The sequence below is a fragment of the Artemia franciscana genome, chromosome 5 (assembly GCF_032884065.1).
Source record: "Artemia franciscana chromosome 5, ASM3288406v1, whole genome shotgun sequence".
Lineage (NCBI taxonomy): Eukaryota > Metazoa > Arthropoda > Branchiopoda > Anostraca > Artemiidae > Artemia > Artemia franciscana.
This window is the reverse complement of record NC_088867.1, coordinates 49,671,150-49,683,942: the sequence shown is the minus strand read 5'-3', so window position 1 is coordinate 49,683,942 and position 12,793 is coordinate 49,671,150. Positions and strand designations below refer to the sequence as shown.

Below are 12,793 nucleotides of genomic sequence, written 5' to 3'. Positions count from 1 at the left end.
CTATGCAGAAAAACAAGTAAATTGCTTAGACAATTATTTCCAGCTTTCATTTCCGTTGCCGGAAAAATTACGGAGAAGATAATATTTTGGATTTGGACCTTCTCAAATTGGATTTCTTTTATTTTGGTATTGCTAGATTCTTTTAGGGAGTTCCATCAAGATGGAGAGATTTTTCGCCATTTTTTTTTTGCCATCGTCTACCCGCGACACGTTCTTTGGGCAACGAAGAAAAATGATGTAGTGAGCAACAGTGCTTGCTCTAAATCAGGATTTGCCATAAATTCTCTCAGAGAAGAAAAAAACTTTTTAAATTGTTATTTATTTAAACTTTTACGTTTATTATTTTTATTTTATAGTTTTGATTTTGGCCTTGACAGATTGATTTTGGTCACCTGATCGATGGTAACCGATAGTCTGCAACTTATGTGGAAACAAAGAATATATATATATATATATATATATATATATATATATATATATATATATATATATATATATATATATATATATATATATATATATATATATATATATATATATATATATATATATATATATATATATTACTACAATTCTCTCATTTTAAATTATTGAACATAGTTAAGCTTATTCATTTTCTTTCTTCTTTTGGAAGGGAAGGTGGATTTACTTGGTGTTTTAAGTTGATAGTGTTAAGTAACAAATCAATCCTAAAATGGATCTATTATCCTAGTAAATATAGTTGTTTGTTTTAACTTTAATTTATTATATCTTTTCCTTATTTCTGATTTTAGTACTGCCATTTCTTTTTCCTCATTTATTAGTACTTCCCCATTTCCTGTTCCCCATTTATTGGTACTGCCCTTTCCTTTTCCCCATGTTTGATTTTAGTACTGCCTTTCTTTTTCATTAGTTTTTTTTTCAGTTTATCCTAGATAAAGATTATTTGGTGAAAAAGGACTCTTTGTTTAAAGGCTGTTAACCTTTGTGTATTCCTTTCTTAATTTAAGACGAAATAGTTTGGCTATGCCACAGCATCCATCACAGCTTGATGAATCAGTAAATATGTTGTCGCCTGTGGGATCTGCAACCCCGGTCAACAAAAGCATCTTCAATGTTCCATATACATCACCACTTAGCAACGACCGAATTACGTATATAATGGATGGTGTGTTTAACAGAGTGACGCTCAAATTTACGGGAGGTGAGTTTGGATTCGCCTTAGTTTCCTCTTTCCTCGACTTTTTTCTAGATAGTAGGAAAGAAAAAAATATTTTTTGCTTTTTATTGAATTGTAGAGAAAAATATATTTGTTTACTCTTTTAAGCCTTTGGTAAATCTTTTAGGAAATAAAATTAAATCTTTTCATATACACATGAATCTTTGTTCTTTTTTTTGCCTAGACCGAGCCTGCCTCTCCTTTAAACAACCAATAAACATCCCATGAGGTGCATTTAATGAACGCCATTGCATTACTCAGAAACATTCATTTTAATTTCCCGATGATTCAATCATTGAAGTTGTGATTCTCTGAACGGGCGTAGTTAAATAACAGCATTTAAATTCAACCATACGACTTATTTGGCAAAAAGTCTGAGGTTATAGTTCACATATGTGTATTAAGTATGGTAATAAACTTTATTATTACTTTTGTGAAGTTTCCAGTATAAGGGAGGATGTAGTTAAACTCGTGAGGGTTTAATTCACTGGAGATAAATCAGGGTTCAGTTCAGTTCAGTTTATTAACATCAAAATAAATGGACAAGAATAAGTCTCTACCCCTACAAGGCTCCATGGCCCGTTACATAGGGGTTAAAACAAAAATAAATACCAAATAAAGAGTCTCTTCTTAAAAAACAAAAACAAGAAATCCAATTAAATAATTTCGTGTTATTTTTACTTACCACTTCGTCCACGAAATTCAAATCCAACTCCACATCATCTCCCACCATCACTAAATCACAAGAATTAAAAATAAATAAATAAACGTGCTCAAGCCTAGCATATATGGATGTCGCCCTACCCTCATTATTCACATATTATTATACATATAACAATATTAAGCTTTAGTTGCAAGCTCTTACAAATTGTATCTTGTATTTGTATCTCAAATCTCTTTTGTTCTTAATGGTCTTTCTAATATCTTATTTCTTTCAAGAATTTGCTTCATCTTCTAAGATACATTTGTCATGCCCGCGAACGGAAAGGCGTAACCAAAGATTCTTAAAATGCTTGATATAGGTTGAAAATATGTAGGTAAATAGGTAACGGGTTAAACTTTTCATCATTTTAGTCGAAAATAAACCTACAGATGCCTAAACATTATTTTTATACTTTATTTTTCACCGTCCTAATTGAAAGTAATGCCTGTTGCTTATGTATTTATATTTTTAAATTTTGTTTATAAATGTAAAGGGAATGTTGGATAAGAAATTGTTTACTCTTAGGATACTATCTAAGGTCTTTGGGGATTAATCAAATTTCATGGTTTTACAGGAAAGAGTAAATAAGGAAAGGGTTGCCCATGTTCATCCCCTAAGGGCTGTTCAATCTTAGTACACTCATTTTAGAGTATGCAATGAGATGTTCCAGAAAACCACCCAAGAGTTGGCGCTCCTCCACGCTAGAGTTTGTGAGTGGTTGGTTTCGTGAGGAGTCGACTTTCACACCTTTTTGGCGTTACCAATATCCTTACTGAGGTGGAGTATAATGTACCCGACTTCACCAGGGGTAAACCCCCTCCCCGAAAAAAAAAATGAAAGATCGAACAGTTCGTGGTAACGAACCGTAGTAAGGAGCGACCCGGCTCATTAGTAACCAAAACTCTGAAAAACGCAATTTTGATACCAATAGTTACATCAAAAGGATCGAATTTTAATGCTGATTTCAAATTTATAAGTTTCATCGAATTTAGTCTTATCCATTAAAAGTTACGAGCCTGAGAAAATTTGCCTTATTTTAGAAATTAGGGGGGAAAACCCCCCTATAGTCATAGAATCTTAACGAAAATCACACCATAAGATTCAGCGTATCCGACAACCCTACTGTAGAATTTTCAAGCTTCTATCTACAAAAATATGGAATTTCGTTTCTTTGCCAGAAGAAATCACGGATGTATGTTTATTTGTTTTGTTTTTTTTTCCAGGGGTGATCGTATCGACCCAGTGGTCCTAGAATGTCGTGAGATGCCTATTCTAACGTAAATTAAAAGTTCTAGTTCCCTTTCTAAGTGAAAAAAATTGGAGGGCACCTAGGCCCCCGCCGACGCTCATTTTTCCCCAAAGTCACAAGATAAAAATTTTGAGATAGCAATTCTGTTCAGCATAGTCGAAAAACCTAATAACTATTTTTTTTGGGGATGACCTAATCCCCCACAGTCCCCGGGGGAGGGGCTGCAATTTACAAACTTTGACTATTGTTTACATATAGTGATGGCTATCGGGAAGTGTACAGATGTTTTTAGGGATTACTTTTTTGAGTTGGGGTGGGGATGGGTTGAGGGAGGGGGTTACATTGGAGGATCTTTCCATGGAGGAATTTATCATGAGGGAAGAGAATTTCCATGAAGTGGGCGCAGAATTTTCTAGTGTTATTAAAGAAAAAACAATGAGAAAATAAATAAGAAAAAGTTTTTTCAACTGGAAGTAAGGAGCAGAATTAAAACTTAAAACGAACAGATATTATTATGCATATAAGGGGGTTGGTCTCATCCACAGTACCTCGCTCTTTACGCTAAAGCATTTTTAGTAATTTCAACTATTTATTTTACGGCCTTTTTGATTCAGTGGTCATTCTTAAAGAATTGGGATGAAATTCAAGCTTTAGTGTAAAGAGCGAGGCATTGACGAGGGGATGAACCCCCTCATATACGTAATAAAATATACAAATATAGAAGTTCTTTACGTTAGTTAATTCGTAAGTTATGTATATATATTAATAATAGAAACGTTGAAAAAAAAAGTTCTAGTTGTATTTTAGTAACCAAATCGTTTTAAATATTCATGTGCGGTGGGCCAAAATCAAAACATGTATTAATTCAAAACCGTTCCGAAATTAAATACAAACAAGTTTTTTTTAATTGCAAGTAAGGAGCGACATTAAAACTTAAAACGAACAGAAATTATCCCGTATATGAAAGGGGTTGTCCCCTCCTCAATACCTAACTCTTTACGCTAAAGTTTTTTTTTTATTGTTTTAAAAATAAAAGTTGGAAAAAGATTCAAACTTTAGCGTAAAGAGCGAGGTGTTTAGGAGGGGACAATCCCTTTCATATACGGAACAATTTCTGTTCGTTTTAAGTTTTAATGTTGCTCCTTACTTTCAGTTAAAAAACTTGTTTTTTATTTAATTAAAATACAAAACAAATATCAATTATCCTATTTATAAGTAAAGGAGGCTACCGTCTCCTCAAAAACCCTGCTCAGCTCGAATTTATGATAATGTCGAAATTTGCATGTCGTGGGAGTTAATTTTGTTAAAGTTTTTAGAAGCTCGTCCCAGAAACCGAATGAAAACTGTTCCAAATACAAATTAGTTTTAAGTTTTTCTCTTATTGTTTTAATAAAATTTTCTTCTCTTCTGATCTTTGTAAGCAACTATTATGTTACTAACTCGTCTGTTTTTTTTTTTAGGAGAAATGTTCAGAATTCGTTTGCCATCAATAGCAAAACATCCACTTATAATGAAAATCTTCGAAGTAGTTTCTGACTCCACACCAGCTACGGAGCATGAAAACTACCTTCACTTCATTTCTAAGTGGTACACCCAGCGGAATTCACCTGGCTCTAGTGACTTAAGCCCTTATGATGAATGGGACTTATTTTTTAAACTCTTTTTGCAATATATGGGACTGGAATCTACCAAGTGTTTGTCAAGTGGAGATTCATTAACTCCAGAGTTAGAGGAAAAGAGAACTCGATATTCAGAGAGTGGAAGTGATTTCGATTGGGAATATTTAAAATCGAGTAAATACACAAAAACTGTTGGAAAATGTGTCCTCGCAAGAGCTGGATTTCATTTTGACCGTGTATTTGGAGAAGTAAAGCTGAATTCAAAGCCATATCAAGTGAATATGATATCAGTTCCTCTTAGAAATTGTGAAGAAATACTTTTGGTGCTGCATTTTCTCTATGAAGAGCTGAAGTTGAAAATGATTTGGTGGCCTCATTTGCAGCAACTTGCAGAAATTAATATTATTCTGGCAGAATGTTTTGGACTGCAAGAATATCTTGAATACTATTGGATGGACTTCCCTATTGTAGTCTCCAGTTATAGTGTGAAACCAGTTTTGGAAGTAAAACGAATCCCTAGAGTTCCTCCTTGCATTTTTAGCACTCTCCGTAATGTAATGGTTGCTAGTGGTGCGTTCGATCCTGCCAAAATAAGCTTAAAAGGCTATGGTGCGAAGTCCCTGCAGATTATTATCGTATGTTTCTTCTTTTACTTATTCATGAGTAGCCTTTGCATTTTATCTACCAACTCACTCCGTGCCTTTGTCTCTCCTACCTAATCATTTCTATCCCTCACTTTTTTTTCTCTCTTTCACTCTCTCCCTCCCCCCCTCTCTCTCTCTCTCTCTCTCTCTCTCTCTCTCTCTCTCTCTCTCTCTCTCTCTCTCTCTCTCTCTCTCTCTCTCTCTCTCTCTCTCTCTCTCTCTCTCTCTCTCTCTCTCTCTCTCTCTCTGTCTCTATGTCTATGTCCGTGTCTATGTCTATGTCTCTGTTTCTTTTCATTGAATTTAGTTTTACAGACCATAGTTTAAGTTTTATCTTTCCTAGCTGAGAATTATTTCAAAATTTGTGTAAGAAGTCACTTATATCGGTCGGCGTCACATTAGTAGACTATGTCATTTCATATCAAGTATTATATCATGTACTATTAGAATTGCAAAGGAAGCACTGTATGGAATACAGTTATTATGCCAAAAAAATGGAACTGAGATATTAGATGTGAAGTAGTCAGTATATCCCAACTTTCTTGTTTTAAATATTTAAATTCTTGTTTTCTTTTTTCACTTTGCACCACTGTGAACCATTGCACTGGTAGCAATGTATTTAAATATTTAAATATTATATTAGAATATAAAATTAAATATTAAATAAAATTAATAAATAAAATTAATATTAAAATATTAAATATAATATTAAATATATTTTGTATTTAAATATTAAATAAAAAAAACATTTTTTTTGACTGAAAGTAAGGAGCGACATTAAAAATTAAAACGAACAGATATTACTCCGTATATGAAAGGGGCGGTTCCCTCCTCAACGCCCTGCTCTTTACGCTAAAGTTTGACTCTTTTTCTCAATTCTACTTTTTAACACAGTAAAAAACTTTAGCGTAAAGGGTGGGGCGTTGAGGAGGGAATAGCCCCTTTGATATACGGAGTAATTTCTGTTCGCTTTAAGTTTTAATTTCGCTCCTTACTTTCAGTTTAAAAAAACTTGTTTTTTAAATTTAATTTTTGAACGTTTTTGAATTAATGCATGTTTTGATTTTGGCTTTCCGCGCATGAATAATTAAAACGAAATTTGTATTTTTTTTTTATTTTTTTTTGGCTGAATGGCTTTCTCATAGTTTTCAATTCAATTCAATTTATTTCAATTTTTTAAACGGTTGGATGAAACGGAGACAGAGGCCTTCAGAATTATTACTATTTGACCGGACGATTTTGAGAAAAAAAGGAGCGGAGGAGGAGGCCTAGCTGCCCTCCAGTTTTTTGGTTACTTAAAAAAGCAACTAGAACTTTTAATTTTTTAGGAACATTTTTATATAAAAAATACATGTAATTTACGAATTAACTTACGTAACGAACTTATATATTCATATGTTTTTATTACGTATATGAGGGGTTTCGCCTCCTCGTCAATGCCTCGCTCTTTACACTAAAGCTTAAATTTTGTCCCAATTCCTTAATAGTGACCCCTGAATCACAAAGTACAGTTGAAATTACCAAAAATACTTTAGCGTAAAGAGCGAGGTATTAGGAGGAGGTGAATCCCTCATAAACGTAATAATTTCTATTCGTTTTAAGTTTTTATGATGCTCCTTACTTTCAGTTGAAAAAGCTTTTTCATAATTATTTTTGCATTGTTTTTTTTTTAAATTCCTAGAAAATTATGCGCGCCCTTCATGGAAATTCTCTTCCCCCATGACAAATTCCTCCATGGAAAGATCCTCCCACGTAAACTCTTCCCCCCAAACAAAACAATCCCCCTGAAAACGTCTGTACACTTCCCAATAACCATTACTATATGTAAACACTGGTCAAAGTTTGTAACTTGCAGCCCCTCCCACGGGGACTGTGGGGGAGTAAGTCGTCCCCAAAGACATATTTATTAGGTTTTTCGACTATGATGAATAAAATAGTCATCCAGAATTTTGATCCGGTGCCTTTGGAAAAAAATAAGCCTGGGAGGGGGCTTAGGTGCCCTCTAATTTTTTGGTCACTTAAAATGGGAACTAGAACTTTTAATTTTCGTTAGAATGTGAGCCCTCTCGCGACATTCTAGGGCCACTGGGTAGATACAATCACCCCTAAAAAAAAAAAATACGCATCCGTGATCTGTCTCCTGGCAAAAGATACAAAATTCCACATTTTTGTAGATAGGAGCTTGAAACTTCTACAGTAGGATTCTCGCATAGGCTGAATCTGATGGTGTGATTGTCGTTAAGAAGCTATTGATGGGTAAGATTAAACTTTATGAAACTTAGATATTTAAAATCAGCATTAAAATGCGATTCTTTTGATGTAACTATTTGTATCAAAATTCCATTTTTTAGAGTTTCGGTTACTGTTTAGCCGGGTCGCTCCTTACTACTGTTCGTTACCACGAACTGTTTGATACAGAAACTGTAATTCACTCAAAATGCATGGCATTTGTGTCTTTGATATTATCCATTATAAAAAAAAGAGTTCTTGATCGTAGGACTTTGATTATGCAGACTTAGGAGTAAAAATAGGTCAACAGCTGTCCAATCCTTAGAAGACCATGCAGAGCATGTTTTTAGGAGAAGAGAGTCAAAATTAGAACCGTGTATTTTTAGGTCACCATTTTTTAAAATCTACCCCCCCCCCAAGCTCTCCTCCTCTGTTTAGACATGGTGGTAAAGCTAAGCTAATTAAGATCCCCCTCCTCCCATTTGGAATAAAATGTTTTAAATTGGAAGTTTCTTAATTGCTTTGAAGAACGATATACGGAGATCTTCTGGTTTGTGCAATGATTTGGGCCTTAGTTGCGACATATTTTTTTTTGTGTGATGAATTTAATGAATATAATATTGTGATGATTTTGATAGTATTTTCGAGGTTTTATGAATGTAATAGTATTTTTTTTTTCTTGATAGGCCTATGCGATTTTATTTAAGAATACAGAAATACAAAATCAGTTTGGCATACTGTCGAAATCAAGAAATCCGAACCACGATGCAATGCTTTATCTGACCTCCTGTGGATGGAAAAAAGAAGATTTCTTAGATGTACCTTTTGGGGTGGGGCTACCCCTGTTAAATATGCTGGTTCAATGTCACCATGAACCTGAGCAAAACTGGGCCGAAGAAGTTTATACGCTGATCTCGAGAGAAGACTTAGCAAAAATGAGATCTTTTCAGGTAATATTGTAGCACCTGATTTATGCTCTCTCTCTCTCTCTCTCTCTCTCTCTCTCTCTCTCTCTCTCTCTCTCTCTCTCTCTCTCTCTCTCTCTCTCTCTCTCTCTCTCTCTCTCTCTTTCTTAACTCGTTTTTCCTATCTTTACTCTCTATTTGCCTTTTTATCTCCCCCCCTTCCCTGTATGCAAAAAGTTTGAAAGCGGCCGGTAGCAGAACTCTGCAAAATTCCGAAAGCCAACGACAAATTCGGGGACAGTAGAAGCTGTGTCATTTTCTGGCAAAATCGGCCGACAAATTTCACTAGGCCATGAAAACTGCCAAGTAGCATGGCTACCATGCTCGTCCACTTTTTGCACATCGGCCCCCTTCTTTTTTTCAACCTTTCCTTTAAAGCATCGATGACATCAAAACGTTATTTACATAGTGAATTCAGCTTTGGTCTTTTCTTACCAGAAAAACAATGAATTTCTAAAAAAAAATTCCTTTGGCTGTGTCAAAGTATGCGTTTTCTTAAGCAGTACCGCATTTTGTCTGTGGTGCTACGTTTAACCATGGAAATAAGTGAGTAGAACTAACAAGTTATTATTATGACTAGTTCAGCTCGTCAGTGGGCAGGATTATACCAAATTCCTTTGTAAGATACGAAAGGTCAACGTTTTCACTTAGGTACCTAATGCCATTCATTGCAAATAAATATAAGCTGAAAGATAAAACTCAGATTGGTCCATCACAAAAATCTCAGCTGTATTTAAAGAAGCTATTATTAAAAATTGTTTTTTAATGTTTGTTTATTTACCTTCAATGATGGAGTTAAAAATTTTTTTTTAATTTATGATATTTTCTTGTATGTTTTGTTTTTATGTCCACGATGGGATGGCCTCCCACGCCCCTCCTGCCCAGAATTTTTGTCTCCCTTCCTTTCTTTTATTCCTTGTTTTCTAGTTTTTTTTTGTTAATTAAGTTAATTTTGCTATTATTACTATTATTGTGACGAGATGTTTTGTTTTGTGCATGTCCAATGATTTACACACCCAATCTTACGAGCTCTGCTCTCTTTTGGGGGTTAATATATTTTTTTTTTATTTTTAAGTATATTAAATAAAATATTTAAGAATGACAACGCTTTCAGAATTGATGCTCATTAAGAATGAGCATCAATAATGTGACTGTATAAAGTATAATCTTTATGAATATCCTCTTGTCGTTTGTTTACATCTTTTCTTCTCATAAAACTCCAGGGACAACTTTGGAATGCCATAGAGACGGCATTTGTACCAATATAGGACCGATAAAAAATAAAACTGACAAATTACTGCTATAGAAATTTTTCAACTGCTGCAGGCAGCTATTTTACCAGATACTTCTGATGGCTCAAATATTGTACCTAAAAGAAGAGGAAGAAGAAAGGTTGTTGCACCTGAATTCTCACCAGAAGGTGAGAATAGAATACTGCTATTGTCTTCTATAGCAGTTGAAAAACTGCTAAAGAAGTTTTTCAAGAAGAAATGCTGGCTGGTTTCGCCACAATCCTAGAACTGCAACATAAACTATAGAGCGAAAGTTTTTTGTTGTCTTTTGATATGAAAAACCGACAGGAGCAGTAAAAAAAGGTTCAAGAAATTACTTTCTTATAACTTAGTTTCTCCTGGGCCATTTGTAGCTTATAGAGCATCGACGAAGCCTCGTTATATATCTCGCATAGTTGCTTCCGCACATCACCGCACATGGCTTGAGATTCTTGGTTTCTGCTTCTAGAGGAGGTGTCGAAGTTCACTATTTTTTCTTCTTCGGCCATTTCAGCAATGAGCGGTTGGCCAGTTCTGTCTTGGATCTAATCGTTTCAGATTTTTCTTCACCCGCCAATAAATTTGTCCTGCCTTGAAGAGTTTAATGCTAAATTTTATTTGAAGCGGTCACATCTTCTCGCTTAACCCGGACATTCTTCAGTCGAAGCATCGTTATTCATTAAAAAAAAAATGCCGGAGTTTAAACTGTAATAACCAATTTACGAAGCAGAATTGCATAATGTATGCATATGTAAGTTTTAGCTTAATTATGGCACTTGGTATTTAGCAAGCAACATATAGCGATCGCAATTTCTGTTTGTCTGTCTGTCGGTCCTGGTTTTGATAGTTCGGGCACTTGCAGATAAGCTAGGATGATAAAAGTTGGCAGGCGTATCAGGGACCGGACCAGATTAAATTAGAAATAGTCGCTTCCCTTATTCGACCATCTGGGGGGAGTGGAAGGACGGTTAATTCTGAAAAAATAGAAAAAATGAGGTATTTTTAGCTTACGAACGGGCTATCGGATCTTAATGGAATTTGATATTTAAAAGGATCTCGTGTCTCAAGGCTCTTATTTTAAATCCCGACCGGATCCGGTGACATTGGGGGGAGTTGGAGAGGGAAACCGGAATCTTGGAAAACACTTAGAGTGGAGAGATCAGGATGAAACTTGGTAGGAAGAATAAACACAGGTGCTAGATATGTGATTGACTTAATTGGATCTGCTCTCTTTTGGGGGAGTTGGGGGGGGTTACCAGTGCTTTAGCGATTTCGGTGCTTCTGGACGTGCTAGGTCAATAAAAATTGGTAGGCGTGTCAGGAACCTGCATAAATTGATTTGATAAAAGTCGCTTCCTTGACTTGACCATCTGGGGGGGATCTGGAGGGTAGGGAGATCGTGAAAAATGAGATATGTTTATCTCAAGAATGTGTTATTGGATCTTAATGAAACGTAATATATAGAAAGATGTCATGTCTCAGATGCATCTCAGATGCTCCATTTTCAATTCGGATCAGACCTGGGACATTGGGGGGTGGAGGGGGAAATGGAAATCTTGGAAAAAGCTTAGAGCGGATAGATTGGGATGAAACTTAATGGAAAGAATAAGCGCAAGTTCTAGATACGTTATTGACATAAACATACCAGATCCGATCTCTTTGGGGGATTTGGGAGATTTCTAGTGCTTTGGCGAGTTCGAGAATAAGCACAAGCTCTAGATGCGTGATTGACATAACGGGCCGGATCCGCTCTGTTTGGGGGAGTTGGAGGGGGGGTTCCAGTGCTTTGTTAAGTTTGGTGCTTCTGGACGTGCTAAGACGATGAAAACTGGCAGGCATGTCAGAGACCTGCACAAATTGACTTGATAACAGTCGTTTCCCCCGATTCGACCATCCGGGGGGGGGGGGGCTGAAGGCCCTTGGCTCTTGGCTCTTCCGACCTCATCACAAGTTCCATATGAGCTCTTGGCTCTTCTTTTTTCTTTTTTTTTTGTTTAACTACTTCTTTGCTTTTTAAACTATTGCTTGTTGTGATCATTGTTGTTGTTTTCTTTATGGCCTTTTTTTTTATTGTTTTTTCAGCTGCAGGTTATCACATTTGACAAACAATAATGGAACCAGCTTCTGAAACTATATTTTTTAGGAGAACACGTAATTTTTCCACTATTAAATGATTTATCTTTTCTCTTCATTTTATTTTACAGCAAGATAATCAGCTCAACTCTCGCGATATTGAACGGCTTGAAAAGCTTGTTGGAGATACTCTAAACCCCTCTAAGCCGACACTTAAGAACATGAAAAATACAAATTGCAAAGTAGATGAAACAGGAACAGAAGGAATGGAAAGTTCTGTAAGTTGTACGATTGATCTGTTACATGAATATTGACTAGGGGAGGACATTTCTCTCCCAAGATTGGTTTAAGGTGGTCATTACCCTTCCTCTTCCATCAAAATTGAAAATAGGGGTTTAAAATGTCCTTTTTGTGTTTACGCGTACGAAGCCTTGAGGGGGAAGGGAAGAATTTGAGTCGAGCCTGTCTGAAATCACGGGGCTGTTTGCCCACCTTCTGGACAAAATTCCTGCCCACGTTAATCATTAATCATATACAAGATGCAATGTTGCCACTCATGCATTCTTATGTAGAACATGGTCTGTCTATAAATTGTAAGCTTATGCTCGCTCAGAGTGCACACAATAATAATAAAAAATAAAGTAAATAATAAAAAAATAAGTGAAAGTAATTGAAATGAAGTAAATAAAAGAAATGATTGAGCGTTTTATTGAATGTAATTAATTGGTGGTGTTATATGTGTATGTATATATTGTTGTACGAACTTACATTTATGTTTAAATGTAGATGTATATTTATTTATTATTTTTTGCTGGGTGTATGGAGTCCTGTATCCCCATACT

The 12,793-nt window shown here is 35.3% G+C and overlaps 1 protein-coding gene across 5 annotated transcripts in view; it reads left to right on the top strand.

The window, feature by feature from the left end:
- The window catches only part of LOC136027541 (anaphase-promoting complex subunit 1-like), a 255,997-nt gene that overhangs the window by 139,633 nt on the left and 103,571 nt on the right, over positions 1-12,793 (top strand). For all 5 annotated transcript variants that reach the window (XM_065704890.1, XM_065704889.1, XM_065704892.1 and 2 more), the window contains 4 exons: positions 990-1,183; positions 4,611-5,404; positions 8,329-8,592; positions 12,083-12,229. In XM_065704890.1, coding sequence (XP_065560962.1) covers positions 990-1,183; positions 4,611-5,404; positions 8,329-8,592; positions 12,083-12,229 — 1,399 coding nt within the window. The remainder of the gene's footprint in view (positions 1-989; positions 1,184-4,610; positions 5,405-8,328; positions 8,593-12,082; positions 12,230-12,793) is intronic.